This window comes from Syngnathus leptorhynchus, chromosome 1, assembly GCF_054491065.1.
Source record: "Syngnathus leptorhynchus isolate UIUO chromosome 1, UIUO_Slep, whole genome shotgun sequence".
Classification (NCBI taxonomy): domain Eukaryota; kingdom Metazoa; phylum Chordata; class Actinopteri; order Syngnathiformes; family Syngnathidae; genus Syngnathus; species Syngnathus leptorhynchus.
In genome coordinates this window covers 7,162,075-7,177,105 of record NC_141195.1, presented here as the reverse complement: position 1 = coordinate 7,177,105, position 15,031 = coordinate 7,162,075, and the positions used below count along the sequence as shown (strand labels likewise).

General features: G+C 41.6%; 2 protein-coding genes across 7 annotated transcripts; one reads left to right on the top strand and one right to left on the bottom strand.

Moving 5' to 3' along the window:
* Window positions 1–114: 114 nt before the first annotated feature.
* LOC147061649 (kinesin-like protein KIF3B) lies at window positions 115–5,601 on the bottom strand. Of its 3 annotated transcripts, none has more exons than XM_085921985.1 (9): window positions 5,553–5,601; window positions 2,933–4,434; window positions 2,733–2,834; window positions 2,436–2,558; window positions 2,245–2,363; window positions 2,059–2,175; window positions 1,830–1,935; window positions 1,497–1,690; window positions 115–1,414 (listed from the first exon to the last, which is right to left on the bottom strand). In XM_085921985.1, exons 2-9 carry the CDS (start codon window positions 4,328–4,330, stop codon window positions 1,309–1,311), a joined length of 2,265 nt encoding a protein of 754 aa, XP_085778111.1. In that variant the 5' UTR covers window positions 4,331–4,434; window positions 5,553–5,601; the 3' UTR covers window positions 115–1,308. The 3 variants fall into 3 exon arrangements, with proteins under 3 accessions (XP_085778111.1, XP_085776494.1, XP_085777302.1); XM_085920368.1 differs by lacking the exon at window positions 5,553–5,601 and adding an exon at window positions 4,999–5,253; XM_085921176.1 differs by lacking the exon at window positions 5,553–5,601 and adding an exon at window positions 4,837–4,985.
* LOC147061648 (kinesin-like protein KIF3B) lies at window positions 4,618–13,076 on the top strand. Of its 4 annotated transcripts, none has more exons than XM_085919285.1 (10): window positions 4,618–4,877; window positions 7,226–8,706; window positions 9,017–9,118; window positions 9,256–9,378; window positions 9,464–9,582; window positions 9,660–9,776; window positions 9,850–9,955; window positions 10,063–10,268; window positions 12,364–12,424; window positions 12,522–13,076. In XM_085919285.1, the coding sequence occupies exons 2-10, from the start codon at window positions 7,324–7,326 to the stop codon at window positions 12,615–12,617; spliced, it is 2,313 nt and encodes a 770-aa protein (XP_085775411.1). In that variant the 5' UTR covers window positions 4,618–4,877; window positions 7,226–7,323; the 3' UTR covers window positions 12,618–13,076. The 4 variants fall into 4 exon arrangements, with proteins under 4 accessions (XP_085775411.1, XP_085773732.1, XP_085775732.1 ...); XM_085917606.1 differs by lacking the exon at window positions 4,618–4,877 and adding an exon at window positions 6,609–6,740; XM_085918451.1 differs by lacking the exon at window positions 4,618–4,877 and adding an exon at window positions 6,611–6,740 and having other exon boundaries at window positions 7,229–8,706.
* Window positions 13,077–15,031: the final 1,955 nt, after the last annotated feature.

The window sequence follows — 15,031 nt, the reverse complement described above, 5'->3', positions numbered from 1 at the left end:
TCCAGTTTTCAATTGATACTCATTTTTATAAACGGACTAAATCTGACATCTGTGAGAGTTCTACGCAACACAAGTATCATAAAAAGAATTCTTGAAAGCAGTGATGAGTATTCATTGTGTTCACTATTCATTTTTATGACTTATTTTCATTGCCAACATTGTGAACAATACAAAAAATTGTCATCGGGTAACCTTTGTATACAGTATTAGTAAAGTGACAAGTGAAAACTTGCAGCAAGCTAACCTGGAAAAATGATTACATCCTCTTCACATTTATACATCAACTACACGACAATCAATTACAATTCCGCCTCTTACTCTTAACCTGTTGGAATGTCTGGAGGAATATGAAAGAGGGAAATGCTTAACTTAGCAAACAGGGAACAGCAGTCTCCCCAATGTTTTGCTTCTGACAAGCATAAACAAAATTATCATTCAAACTTAGCTCAATAGTGTTTGTTTTAACTTTCAAATATGTAACATGATGAATGCTAGTATTTATATTTCGCAAAAACATAATTTTAGGAACATGCTATATTCAATTAACCTCAGACAGGTTCATTGAATATTTCTCTCATTACAATGGCACTTGTCAGTGGGTGAGTGAGACAAGTGTCCATTTTGTGTCTGAAAATTCCACAAAAAAGTGTGTGAACACAAAGTCCATGTTGACATGCAATCACAGCTTGCTGACCAATTAGTGTGTCCACTGTAAAAAGTGCATTTTTCATCATCGGTCATTTGGAACAATGTCGAGCTGGGAAGCTTTCAGTTGCAATATCTATTGTACGTCCCTCTTTGCTTTCACTTTGACATTCATCACTTGCATAGAGACCACCTTCGTGCCAACCGGGATGGCTGACCCAAGTGGGCTCTTTGGGCTGGACGTCACCCATAAGCGCATGACTAACTGCGTGGAACACAACTGGCCTCACCTCGATTCATTATTCTGTGGAATGCAAGGGATATTTGAACTCTTGGGACAAATTGCTTTTCTTTTTTTTTTTCTTTACATTAAGAACTTTCAAGAACATTGTTGGCCAGGTTCAGTAGACTGTTGCACACCGTGGCACGAGTCCTTGTGTTGTGATGAACGTTCTTTAAATATAGTTAAAGATTAAAAAGCATCTGATAGTAGCAAATAGTGGTTACAATTCTTTTGTTTCCCCCTACAAAGCAGCATGAATGTTTATACTTTCTTGTGTCTTTTGCAGATTCCACAATAGTGTTGCCTTGGGCAGGATAAAAAGCATTTCTTCTTTGAGCTAGCGAAGGTGCACAGCAGAGGTTGGTAGCAGGCCGCAGCTTTCACTTGGGCACCAGCCCACGGGATTGTGGGTAAATCGGAGAGGGTGGATTGTGAACACTGAATGAAGAAGTCCAAGTGTTTGATTGCTTGCCTGTTTTTGGTCGACTGAATGACAAGAAACCAATTTGATCAATCTCGACATGAAGACATTTGAATGAATGAAGTGTTGTTTGTTTGTGCAACTTACGCCGATTTTGGTTTCCTGAGACTTCCACTGGCACTGGCGGGAGGTGCAAAGCTGGAGGCATCCACCTGAAGATCGGCCTCATTCTTCAGCGCGTCTTCCAGGGCCGCCGCTACTTTTGGGCCGATAACCGGCCGCTGATAATCTTTGGTGGTCCGCGATGGCATTTCCATGCCCAGGAGAAGGATGTTCTCAGCCTGGCGGATGTGACAAAAACAAACCGGGAACATGTTTGGCGCCAACCATGACACAATTTGAGAAATCTGGCTTACAAGGCTCGTCCCCAAATATACGCGTGCTTTGAAGCAAATATTCTTATTGAAATGAACAACTTACTTTATATCTCACGTCAGGGCTATCCTTCATGGCCATCCGAGCATGGTTACTGAGAGGCCTTCGGAAACCAATAGCGGACTGCGGCCTGCTCATCATCTGATGTTCACTGAAAACAAACAAACAAACATACAGTGAGACGAAACACATATTGGCTTGTACATAATTACATTTTCTTTATTCAAGTGGACGTGTTGTTAACGTGTGCATGGTATCTAATGCGATAACTCACTCCTCAATATGTGTGATGGGCCTCATCTTCCAGTATTCATCCTCGTCGTCGAAGAAAGCCCTGTTGACTATTTTGTTCTTCTCTTCGAATGGAATGAAATTCTCAATGATCAGATGCCTACAACGCAAAGAATAGATCAAGACAACGAGAAAGTAGAAGTTGCATGGACAAGCGCAGACTTCATACTTGAGTTTAAGGTCTCTGGTGAGCTCATTCTGGGTCTGTTCCAGCTCCTGGCGCTCATTGATGTGCGCTTCCTGGATGTCGTGGATTTCTGCCTTCACTGCCTGCAGTTTGGCAAACAACTGGAGAGAAAAACAAAGAAGCCGTGAAAGGTTGGCCTGAATCATTCTTGGACTCAACGCTGCAGTGGCTACCTTTTTCAGTTTCTTGGTTTTAATGTCGACTTCCTGTTGCAAAGAACTGTACGTCTCCTTCAGCTCCAGAGTTTCCTCGTCTCGACACTCCATTTGTTGTTGCATCTCTCGCTCTTTCCGTTTCTAGAAACAGAAAGAGAATCAGCCCACCCAGACAGAAGCGTATTCCAGATTCCACATATTCAATTCAGCATAAAAAAGAATATGCAGACATGACATAGGTGGCTTAAGCTTCTATGGAGACCTCACATGGTCCTTGTTGGAAGCAGATAAGAAGGTCCAATTTATTGTTCTTACTTGTTCAGCAATTTCCCGTCTTTTCAGCTCCAGCATCTTCTGCTGCTCATTGGTATGATCTACAATGTTCTTCCCTCCCACTAAAAGTTTACTTTCCATGGCCTGGAAGAAGTAGAAAAGGGGGGGGATATGAAATATGAAATCAACTGCAACGCCTCATTACACCAGAGAATGGTTTGAATGAGTCCATGTCCGCTTACCCGAACTTTGGCTGACAACATGTCTCCTGCTTCCTGCTCTTTCTTAAGGTCTTCCATTTTCTTCTGCTTCTCCTTCAGGAGTTGAGCTTTCTCTTCAGCCACCAGGCTGTGATCCTCCATGATGGCTTTCCTCTCCCTCTCCAGCTTCTCCTGCTGCTCCCGCCAATAATCAACTTTGTTGTCGTCCACTTCGTCCTCCTCTTCGCTGGCTTCTTCGTGACCGTCGCCGCTGCTACAATCGCCCCTCCTCTTATGCCTCCTCTTGTTTTTCTTTCCTGTACGCCTCTCGAGTTGCGCCTTCAGTTTTGCAATCTCCTCTTGAAACTTTCTGAGCAAAGCATCTTTGGGGTCCTCATTGACACGGGGCTTATTCTTGATGTTCTTTGCCCTGTTTGAGTAGCGTAGTGTGGTTAAAGTCTCTTCCACGTTGTAAGACGCCGGGCCAATGTTGGCGACCATGACAGTGCGAGCGTTACCGCCGAGAGAGTCCTGCAAAAGTCGGGTGAGTTTGGAATCTCTGTAAGGGATGTGACTGCTCCTACCGTCCACCAGAGCCGATATGACATTCCCTAAAGCAGAAAGTGACAGGTTGATTTTCGTAGCTTCTTTCAGCCGCTCCCCCTGAGCCCCGGTCTTGGTCTGCCTTTCGCTACCGGCTAGATCCACCAGATTGAGTTTGCCAACTCGGATGTGGTTCTCCCCATCCGGCCCCAGTTCACTGCATTCTACAGTGATGACAAAGATGGCGTGAGAACGGGAGCTGTGTTCGTTCATGTTGGTCGAGCCCACTGAGCGATTCTGATTGCCCACGTTCATGACATTTTCAATTTCCCGCACACTCTTGGTGACAAATGATGACAGGTCCTTAACATAAACGCCAGTGTCCGGCCTCTCTCTCAACTCCAAACGTCGAGCTTGGTCCTTGGAGAGTAAATCTCTGATTTCCTCTTGATAGATCTCCAGATATGATGCTCGCACCAGGTACTGCTGATTCTGAGATCTTGAAATGTGAGTGAAGATGTGGTCAAATGAGTTGGGGATAACTCCTCTCCTTTCTGGGTCATTTCTTACACCCTCCATGGTATACGTTTTCCCTGTGCCCGTTTGTCCATAAGCAAAGATGGTTCCGTTAAATCCTTGGAGAACGGAATCCACAAGGGGCCTAAAGGTTTCATCATATAAATCGAGTTGCTTTGAATTGCAGTCATAGACTGAATCAAATGTGAAAACTTTGGGCAGTTCACCAGCAGAAGCTTCCCTGGGGTTCCGGACAATGATTTGACCAAACTTGACATCAACAGACACCACACACTCATATGTGGCTGCCAGTTCTTTCTCATTCATAGGGCGACAACGGACCACTACTTTCACTGACTCCGAACTCTTGCTTTTGGACATGATGTGGACCAGAGGATTACACACTCAGTTTGATACACAGTTCCTTCTGTTTTTCAAGCAGGGTGTCAGGGAAATCCTACCAAAACAACCATCGACATCAGAACCTGTTGGCAAAAACAACAACAGCTGTTAATGACGGCCAATGCTGCAATATGTGCTGACATGGTAGCCAGCAATCAACATTGTCATTAACAGGGTATATTTTGGTTGTGGTTCAGTTTCAATCGATTGCAAAGTGCTGCAACGTTGCATGCAATGACTTTGATAAATCTGGTGACAGCCGCATTTAAACAAAGCACTGATAGTTAGTTAAATTACGGGCATCTTCATAAAACGAGATCATTTAACGGTAACAACTTGCTACCGTCATTGATCCGTATATGTTGTTTCTACTAGCACGGCATGCAATTGGATCGCACTGTACGGCATCATATTAAAGTTAGTAACAATCCCTTAACGTGCCGGATCGACGAACAGACGCAAGGTAAAATAAACTACAGCCCCACCATGAGACGACAAAATCGACCAAGCAGCAGCAAACACACAGGTAACCAAGGCTACAAGTCTTATCGCTGCTTTTTCCTTGCTGCAGAACCGAATAATCGGATACAGTCACCATATCACCAAACGAATTTGAAACATTTAGAACCTCTGCATTAAATACATACCCTTCCCAAAGTTATTTAATTAAAAAAAGTTACGTAAAAAAAAAAATGCAGCTTCGTTCTTTAGCTAATCCGACACTGTTAGCCACTGGCTCATTGCCACAATGGTCCGGGTCTGAGTTGCCACATCCGACTGCCACATCCCCCAACCGAGTGAACGTGAAAGGCAGTTTACACAGTTAAAAGTGACGGTCTGAGTTTAAAAAGAATTAAATATACTTCATGCATCTGATTATCTGAAAATGCATTCTTATTTTTGGTAGTTTGTGAATGCTGACAACGATTCTTTAAAAGCATCTTTCTCTATTATCTGGCAACCGTGGCTCGGCATATGACTATCAGATGGTTTATCTATAACAGGCAAACCATAACATAAGCAACGCGAATAAACCTAATTTTTGACTAGTAATACGTGTATTTAGTGAACAACAGGATGTATAGTCCATTTTAGAGGGAAATTATACTTGGATGACGAATTTAAATTACAAAAACAAATCTGAATTCACACTGAATATGACAAATATTAGTTATACAGTGTATTGCTGTAAAATACGTACATTACTCAGATTAGATAGACTCGCGTTTATTTTCCCGGAAAATGACGTGCACCAAACGCATTCCTCAAGCGATTAAGGAAAAGCAATCAATGGCAGAGCCACGGCTCTACAGTTTGTACTTTTCCTTCCTCTCTTCCATCCATCCATCCATCCATCCATCCATCCATCCATCCATCCATCCATCCATCCATCCATCCATCCATCCATCCATCCATCCATCCATCCATCCATACTTTTTCTATTGTTCAAAACAAACTAGTGTGTAGGAGCTGCTCTAAGTTGAATCATAATTACATAACTATGAACTAGAACTACTACAACTACTAAATTGATGAAATGACAATAAGTGGCAAGTAGAAGCTTTTTATTGAAAGAGACTATACGTAGTTTCCTTATAGAACTATAGTTCCTGATAGTTGTGTTGATGCTAAAATATTAGTGTTCCAATCACTTGTTGGGGGTAATAAAATAATCTTCGCTTTAGCCTGGACATCCACTTTTTGATTTCCATATTACATATTTTATGTGCCCTCTTTGCATCCATTGCGGCCTGGTGATCCTGAAAGGGGGATCCTTCCATCTGTGGTCCCTTCTCATTTTTTCCCTGGGAGTTTTTATTTTTTTATTTTTCCTTGCCCTTTTGGGAGCTCAAGATCAGGGGATGCTTTGAGAATAATTGTCAATTGTTTGTCTATGTGAAGCCCTTTGAGACTGCTTGTGATTTAGGGCTATAGAAATAAACTTGAACTTGAATAAAAACTTTATGCAAACGGGCACCTACTTTATTCCCATAAGAAAAAAAACCATCTCTCTTATCTATCGTTCCTGAAATTAGGGATTCGAACCGGAAGTGATGAGTGAATCATCTTATAAAAATGTAACTAAGAGTCGAATACCCCCCCCCCCCTCCCGTCGGCGTTGCTATAGTAACAAGTAACAACGCTGATGAACTGACGTTTTTTTAGAAAGAAAGCCGAACGTCAGAAACGCCCGCGATAACATTTGACACGGTTGACTGGTTTCGTCAAATGAATGGCCAAATACCTATGGGGTCACGTGATAGATTGCGGACAACGTAAACCTTGTTGGGAAGGTTTATTGCCGGTGACTTTTCAAATTTCGTGCGAATAATAAACAATGACACGCAAATACAAACTAAAAGCAGTACAAGTTTACCTCCACGTTCAGGTAAGTTTCAAATCTTGTGTTAGCCAAATTATTCATTAGTGCGTTGTAAAGCTCAACGCATGATAGTGTGCATGCATCGTTTGTGTGTGCATGTACCGTGTGACCCATCTACTGAAAAAATCTCTCATAAAAATTATATTTATAGGCCTGAAATTTTCCAAAGTGTACTCTGGGAGCAATAGAAAAAGTCCAAGTAGTTGGTCCCAAGTGCTAAAAGCATAGAGTACATTTTATATGTTGAGGTCGCTTGGAATTGCTCCATTTAACACCATGACCTTTACGGTTATAAAAGGCAAAATATAAAATTCGGACAAAATGGATTTATGTGAGCAATTTGTTGATTGTAGTGACACCAAGACCACCTTTGCTGTTTTCTTCTTATTATTATTATTATTATTATTATTATTATTATTATTATTATTATTTTAGCTTGACTGTTGCTAATAACAGTTTTTACATATGACATGTTTTCTTTGTTTCTTCAGCAGGTTCTGATCTGTGCTTTTGGCTGGAGAGATTTCACTAGCAGGGCATATGATACAGCTTGCTAACCTGCACGTGTTGACCACCCCCTCCGTTCAAAATGTCCACTAACTCGGAGTCGATAAAAGTAGTGGTGCGTTGTCGTCCTATGAATGAGAAAGAACGGGCGGCCACGTTTGACAGTGTGGTCTCAGTTGATGTCAAATTGAGACAAATTATTGTCAAGAACCCGAGAGAATCTTCTTCTTGCAAGTCCTCAAAAGTCTTTACGTTTGATTCGGTCTACAACTGGAAGTCAAAGCAAATCGAACTCTACAATGAGAGCTTTAGGCCGCTCGTGGATTCCGTTCTACAAGGATTTAACGGAACCATCTTTGCTTATGGACAAACGGGCACAGGGAAAACATACACCATGGAAGGTACAAGAAATGATCCAGAAAGGAGAGGAGTTATCCCCAACTCATTTGACCACATCTTCACTCACATTTCAAGATCCCAGAATCAGCAGTACCTGGTGCGAGCATCATATCTGGAGATTTATCAAGAAGAGATCAGAGATTTACTTTCCAAAGACCAATCGCGGCAACTTGAGCTGAGGGAGAGGCCGGACATGGGTGTTTATGTGAAAAATCTGTCCTCCTTTGTCACCAGGAGTAAAGAGGAGATTGAAAATATTATGAACGTGGGCAATCAGAATCGCTCAGTGGGCTCGACCAACATGAACGAATACAGCTCCCGTTCTCACGCCATCTTTGTTATCACTGTAGAATGCAGTGAACTGGGGCCGGATGGGGAGAACCACATCCGAGTTGGCAAACTCAATCTGGTGGATTTAGCCGGGAGCGAAAGGCAGACCAAGACCGGGGCTCAGGGGGAGCGGCTGAAAGAAGCTACGAAAATCAACCTGTCACTTTCTGCTTTAGGGAATGTCATATCGGCTCTGGTGGACGGTAAGAGCAGCCACATCCCTTACAGAGATTCTAAACTCACCCGACTTTTGCAGGATTCTCTCGGAGGTAACGCTCGCACTGTCATGGTCGCCAACATTGGCCCGGCGTCTTACAACGTGGAAGAGACTTTAACCACACTGCACTACTCCAGCAGAGCAAAGAACATCAAGAACACACCGTGCATCAATGAGGACCCTAAAGATGCCCAGCTCAGGAAATTTCAGGAGGAGATTGCAAGATTGAAGGCACAACTGGCGATGCGTATTGGAAGAAAAAGCAGGAGGAGAAAGAGGAGGGCTAGTGAGGATCTGGAAGGGCAGAATGCAGATGATGACGACGAAGACGACGAGGAGAACAAAAGGGATTATTGGCGGGAGCAGCAGGAAATGCTGGAGAGAGAGAGAAAAGCCATCATGGAGGATCACAGCCTGGTGGCAGAGGAGAAAGCTCAACTTCTTCAAGAGAAAGAGAAGAAAATGGCTGACCTGAAAAGGGAGCAGAAGGAGGGAGAGCTTCTGGCAATCAAAATTAAGGTAATATTAACAGATCAGCTCTTTTCTGAGTTTGGTCATGTGACCTTCACAACTTGAGCCGTGATTGGTCGTTACCTGGGCAAGCTCACGTGATGTCAATTTCAGTTGACAGAATGTGACAAAATGGTCGCCCCCTGAGATTGATTAAAACGGGTGGATTTTGATGCTTAATTCATATTGCACAAAATCAACATTCATCAGAATGCCATGTTTCTTTCACTTGAATGAAATCATATGTTGTAAAGAGTGTATTTGATGCCAGTTATGAATTTCATATGTAAGTAAAGGACACCTGTTTTTTGCCTCCCAGACAATGGAGAGTAAACTACTTGTTGGGGGGAAGAACATTGTGGATCATACAAACGAGCAGCAGAGGATGCTGGAGTTGAAAAGACGAGAAATTGATGAACAGGTAGGTATGACGACCTCACGAGTTAAAAATTCAATTCTTCCGATCTTGCATCTTCTCAGTCCAGTCCAGATGTTTTCGGTGGACGTGTGCAGGAGCATCTCCTCTTATCGAGAGAAACAACCCTTTTGTTTTTCTAGAAATCGAGAGAGCGAGAGATGCGTCAGCAGGTGGAAAGTCGAGATGAGGAGAATCTGGAACTAAAGGAGACCTACTCTTCTCTTCAGCAGGAAGTTGACATTAAAACCAAGAAAGTGAAAAAGGTACATTAACTTACTATATAGTTCTACTTTCTCGTTTGTGAAATCTGCGCAATTGAGGAGTCCTGCGTTCGATCTTGCCCTTCAGTTGTTTGCCAAACTGGAGGCTGTAAAGGCAGAAATCCACGACATCCAGGAGGCGCACATCAGTGCGCGCCAGCAGCTAGAACAGACCCAAAATGAACTCACCCGGGACCTAAAACTCAAGTTTGGACCAATTATGTTCTTCCTCATGCATACTTGGACTCGTGACGTTGCATAATGCTGATGTTTTCTTCTTTTAGGTCTCAGATGATTGATAATTTTATTCCACCGGAAGACAAGAAGAAAATCATCACCAGAGCTTATTTTGACGAAGAGGATGAATACTGGAAGATGAAGCCCATCACACGCATTGAGCAGTAAATCCCATGATGCAATACACAGTCTTCACTATATCAACTGTTTAGCTGATAGCTACACATTTGTGCTCAGTGATCCTCGGATGATGAACAGGCCTCAGTCTGCCATTGGATTCAGAAGACCTCTGAGTCACCATGCCCGCATGGTCATGATGCTCAGCCTCGATATGAGATACAAAGTAACTGTACTTTACACACCTCTTTCAATCCTTATTTTTTTTTCAACGTGACTCAAACTCGGTGTTGGAAATTCTCCCTCATGTACCTGCTTTTGTCACATTGTCAGGCTGAAAACATCCTCTTGCTCGAAATGGATCTCCCGTCTCGGACCACCAAAAACTACCAGCAGCCAGTAATCGCCCCAAAGGTGGTGGCAGCTTTGAAGGATGCTCTGAAGGATGAGGAGGATCTAGAGGTGGATGCATCGGGGTTTGATAGTAGCCTTTCACCTGTCGCCAGTACAAGTGGAAGCATCAGGAAACCAAAGTCTGGGTAGGTCAAAGAAACACACTTTGCCATTTGATTTGCATACTAGCATGGCTATGCTAATGAATTCATTTCACTGTTTCTCATGACTTTCAGTCGACCAAGATCAAGAAAGCAGTCGAGCACTCGCACTGCTTCTTGCAGTCCTCACAATCTTACATCTCCAATTTACCCACAATCCCGTGGGCTGGTTCCCAAGTGAAGGTGTAATCTGCCAACAATGTTTATTCAATTTATTGCTCAAGTATGAGCCAGCAGAGACCGAATTCAAATGTTAAACGTGCTTTTCGTAAGGCTGAATGATTTAACACATGCACAAAATATGTGATCGCATTTGATATTTATTAATGTTTTCATGAAACACTTTCTATCCACTTGCTCAAGATTTTAATTTCTTAAATTGTGAAAAAAATGTGTGTGATTTTTAAATCAGAGTTTTTATCGCTTTGTTGGATTTACATTGATTATTATTAATTTATTTCACCATGTACTGCTTGTTATTGTTTTTTGGTGTTCATGTCATCTCAACAATATTTGGACTTTGTATTTCCGTTCACGGTTTGATTTCATCCTTTTTCCACTGATTGTTTTTTTTTTCTCACCACAAGAGGGCAGAGTTGTGTCACGTAGAAATTTTCCATTGACCCAAGAGGTAGGGAGTTTCAAAAGTCTGGCCTGACATCGCCATCTCGTGTTCATTCGTTTATTTTAGACGACTGTCGAGAATAAGCACGCAAGAGAAGATTTACAGCTGCAAACCACAGCTCAAATATACCTAGATTGACAAATTTGTAACAAATCTTCCATTTTAATTTGTCTTGCTTTGTTCTGATCTTCTGCACGTCAGCGTCAATACATCAATACGGCTTGTGACGAAATCAGTGGAAGGGATTTATAACATCTGCATTCGTCATCACTTTATAACCATTTTATCTTTGAGCATGAATCACTTCAACGTGTGCAACCTCTAACCAATTGGAACCAATTTATGTACAAAGCACTCCAAAACGATTTGATGCAATCATTTGTGTCCTTTGGTCAGACTGGATGTTTTATGCACAGCATTGTCTCCCTTAAGAAGGGAAGGGACGTCTCTGAGGATGGAGAAAAGACATTTTGGGTGTTGCTCTCTGTGTTTTAAAAACATGTTTCTGAGTCAATAAAAGAGGGTGTTTGTGGATACTTTTTTTCTCCCTCCCGTATTGAAGAAGTTGGAATGAAAGTACCGCGCTGATTTATTGTGTTGTATTTCTCTTGTGATTATCGGAACGCCTTGAAGCACACCAAACGTGAACCAACGAAGGAGAGAGTTGTCTCGGGAGATTAGAAAGAAAATCATATACTATCATGCTTAGGTTCAGGCTATACGAATATCTCCAAGCAACTTGATGGTTCTGTCATTACTTTTGCAAATATCCCGAAATTTAAGACCCACATGACTAGTCGACTTGAAAATTGTCATTTTTTTGTCCTCAATAAGTCGTTTTGGGTTGGGAAAGGGTAAAAAGTTTGAATTAGAGGTTTGATTGATCAACAACCAATTATCAATTTAATCAACTATTTTATTTAGTAAATGTTTCTAGCCATTGTTTAATTTAAAGTTGTCAAGATCATCTGATTTCAGACTTTCAACAATTATTATTATTTGATTTTTGCAGTCCTTCGTGAAAGCAGGCTGCTGATCAAAATAAGACATTCGCAAATGTGTTTTGACTTTGGAAAATAACGACAGAGCCAATAACGGAATCAATTTCAAATAGGGTTGATGAGCACAACATTGGTCAGTGATATTGCGAAATTGTCGTTGAGATTTTTTTTTCACTAAACAATGGCAAACAAACATTCTAATACCCTTTAATGAGAAAACACAATATACAATATATAATGAATCTAAAAATAGTCAATCGTGACAGCCCTAGTTTTAAGGATACTGTTTACATCAATGCATATTTTCCTATTTAATTTCCCCCTACATGAAACCAAACCTAATGCATAAATCCATTTCAACAAAGCAGAGGGGTCATTTTCAGTAAGGAAATGATTAATAAGAAAACATAACAGGATGGTGGGTATAATCAGATTTTTCCGCATTTTTCAACAGCAACTCTTTCCGCACACCTCCCGCAAATGCAGAGCGTGGCCACAGTGGGACACTTGCACAGGTTTGTCTCCCGGTTTCATGTAACAACTTCACATGGCCGCCGCTCCGGCCACAAGGTCAACGAGGAATGTAAATACATTTCCATGTTTGCCTTCCAGGGACTTGGGGGTCACAGCGAGGCCTTTCTGCGTAGATGTGTCACACTGGAGGAGAAAAGCAGGAAACAGAAGAGGAACTGGATGCAGGAGTGGTGATCGATGGCTGAGTCAACAGGATGATGAGGGTGGGGAGGAGGAGGACCTCATGTAGAAGCTTGTCTCTCCTTCAATCAAATGGTCACCGAGACCCCTTCTGGGAAAACGCACATTGCTCATTAAAACTTGTCATCACATTAGAGTGAATAAAATCGAGCGCGATGATACTGGGACAGGAGGTTTTGTCATGGTGACACTGCAAAAGAAGGGATAACTGATAGGAACTCGTTCCAAATAGCTTCCATTTTGGTGCAGACAATTTTTAAAATCGTGGAAGTGAAGTTGAGAGCTGCAACATTTCTTGGTGGATAAGAATGTGGTGTGTGACCCAAGCTCTCCAGGCATGATGACCCTAGGATGTGGAAGGAGGAGGGAGTTGATTAGATGACCCCACCCAGATTGCCCCGTGAGTGAATGCAAGCTTTTCTTTTTTATATATACGTACTTAGGGGATGTCAGTTGTGGATATTTAAATCATAGTGGTTAATGATGGGACAATATTTGATGTGGGGATGCCTATAAACAGAACAGGTTTGCCGTGTTAGCCAAGCTACTTAAAAAATGTAGATTTAACCAAGACTGTAATTTCACTATTGTGGTATACTGTAAAAGAACACCTAATTCTTTGCATGCTTCTCCTATTCGATTTTTTTTTTCAAAATAATTATTTAAAAAGCCGATTGAAATGGAAATGAATTAGAGTAACATAAAATAGCATGAGTCAAGGGCCTCATGCTATTTCATTCATGTTCTCTGCAAAGTATCAGCAAAGTGTTATATTTGAACTAACAAGTCAAGTTACATTCATGTTTTAGCAAAATGTAAACCTTTTCAAACTATGCATAAAGCATTAAAAATCAGGGTTTGGTTTCCAGACACCAGTTTGATGTGACTCATATGGTTGCTTTGTTAGACTCTAGGCTGTTCTTAAAAAAAAGGCGGCGGGGTGCGTGTCTGTGTGTGTGTGTGTGTGGGGGGGGTTGCAGTGCTTCCAGATGTGGTCTGCCAAAATATCAGGAACAAAACATCTGTGTGAACATGAATGGTGAACACCCTGAACCCCGAGCTTGCAGCAGAGCACACATCAACTTTTGTCACATGCTCGCTGCTGGTGTGGCGCAATCATGTCATAAGTGTGATTTTTTGTTTGTTTGTGTGCTTGCATTAGCAAAGCGTGTCTATACTGCCATAGTAATTGTAACGTACACTCAATGGGTGACTCACCATAAACTGCTGTCAGTAAAATCCAAGGCGAGTGTTGTGTGAGACGGTATGAGCTTTTACATGCCACGTTTTTTTGTGTGCTTCTTTTTACATATGAGCGCTGAACTTTTTCTTAGAGTATTTAAAAAGTGTTGAAACAAAAACGGGATTTTGGGGTGTGTTCCCAACATCTGTCTTGTTGCTTAGCTTAGGGAGGATAAGATCATAAGCCATCATTGTCCAATGACGCCATTTGCTGAGATTTTCAATGGTTCTAAAATCACTTTTATGCAAACTCTGTACGTATCCAGCTAATGCTAACGTGTTGCCACCTAAAAATAACTTGTTTTGAAACAGGAGAGTTGTAGCTTTTTTGTCAGGATGGAAGTGATAAAACGGTGGACCCATATGCAGGAACTGGAGCCAGGAGATTAGACAGGAAGAACTTTTAGGGTGTAAAACAACAACAACAACAGCAGCGACAAATTGTGGATGGTCACAAGTTTAAAAAAAAGAACAAACATGTACTCCACATACCCGACAGCAACTGATGAGAACCCAACTAGGAATGAACAAAGACCTAAATGTACTCTGACTAATTAGAGGACAAGAGGATGGTGAAAACACCAAGGAAAAAAGGAGGCAACAGCTGGTACTGAAGAAGCATAAAGTACAGAAAAAAATATTTAAAAAACATTTTCCTCATTTTGTTATTCCAAAATGCAATTTAAAAAAAAGCTCAATATTCTACACATAACTTGGTGTAATTTTTTGTTTTTTAAATTCATTAAAAAAAACTCATGACGTCCTTAACTTTTTGCCTCTCAATCTTTAAAAAACACAACACATTGATGATTGTATAAATCATAAGATTTAGCACATTCTGATTTTGCCAAATTAGTGGTACAGGGGCGGAGCTATGTGGTGGCATGGCCACCCATTGTCACTCTGGCAACCCCCTCACTGAGGGCAAGACTTTGACACCTGTGACTTTTCTACCATTTTATTTGGATGCAGTATTCTTAGACACCTTGATACTAAACCACAATTAATTTAGAGTTCATGCAACATGCAGTTTTTTTTTGGTCTGTGACTCCGAAAGCCTAAAAAGAATCCGCAGGTTCTAGATCAAGGATGGGCAATTTAAATGATAGAGGTTATCACAATTTTGTACACCATTACTGCCTAGCCGCTAGGATCAACCTCACCAT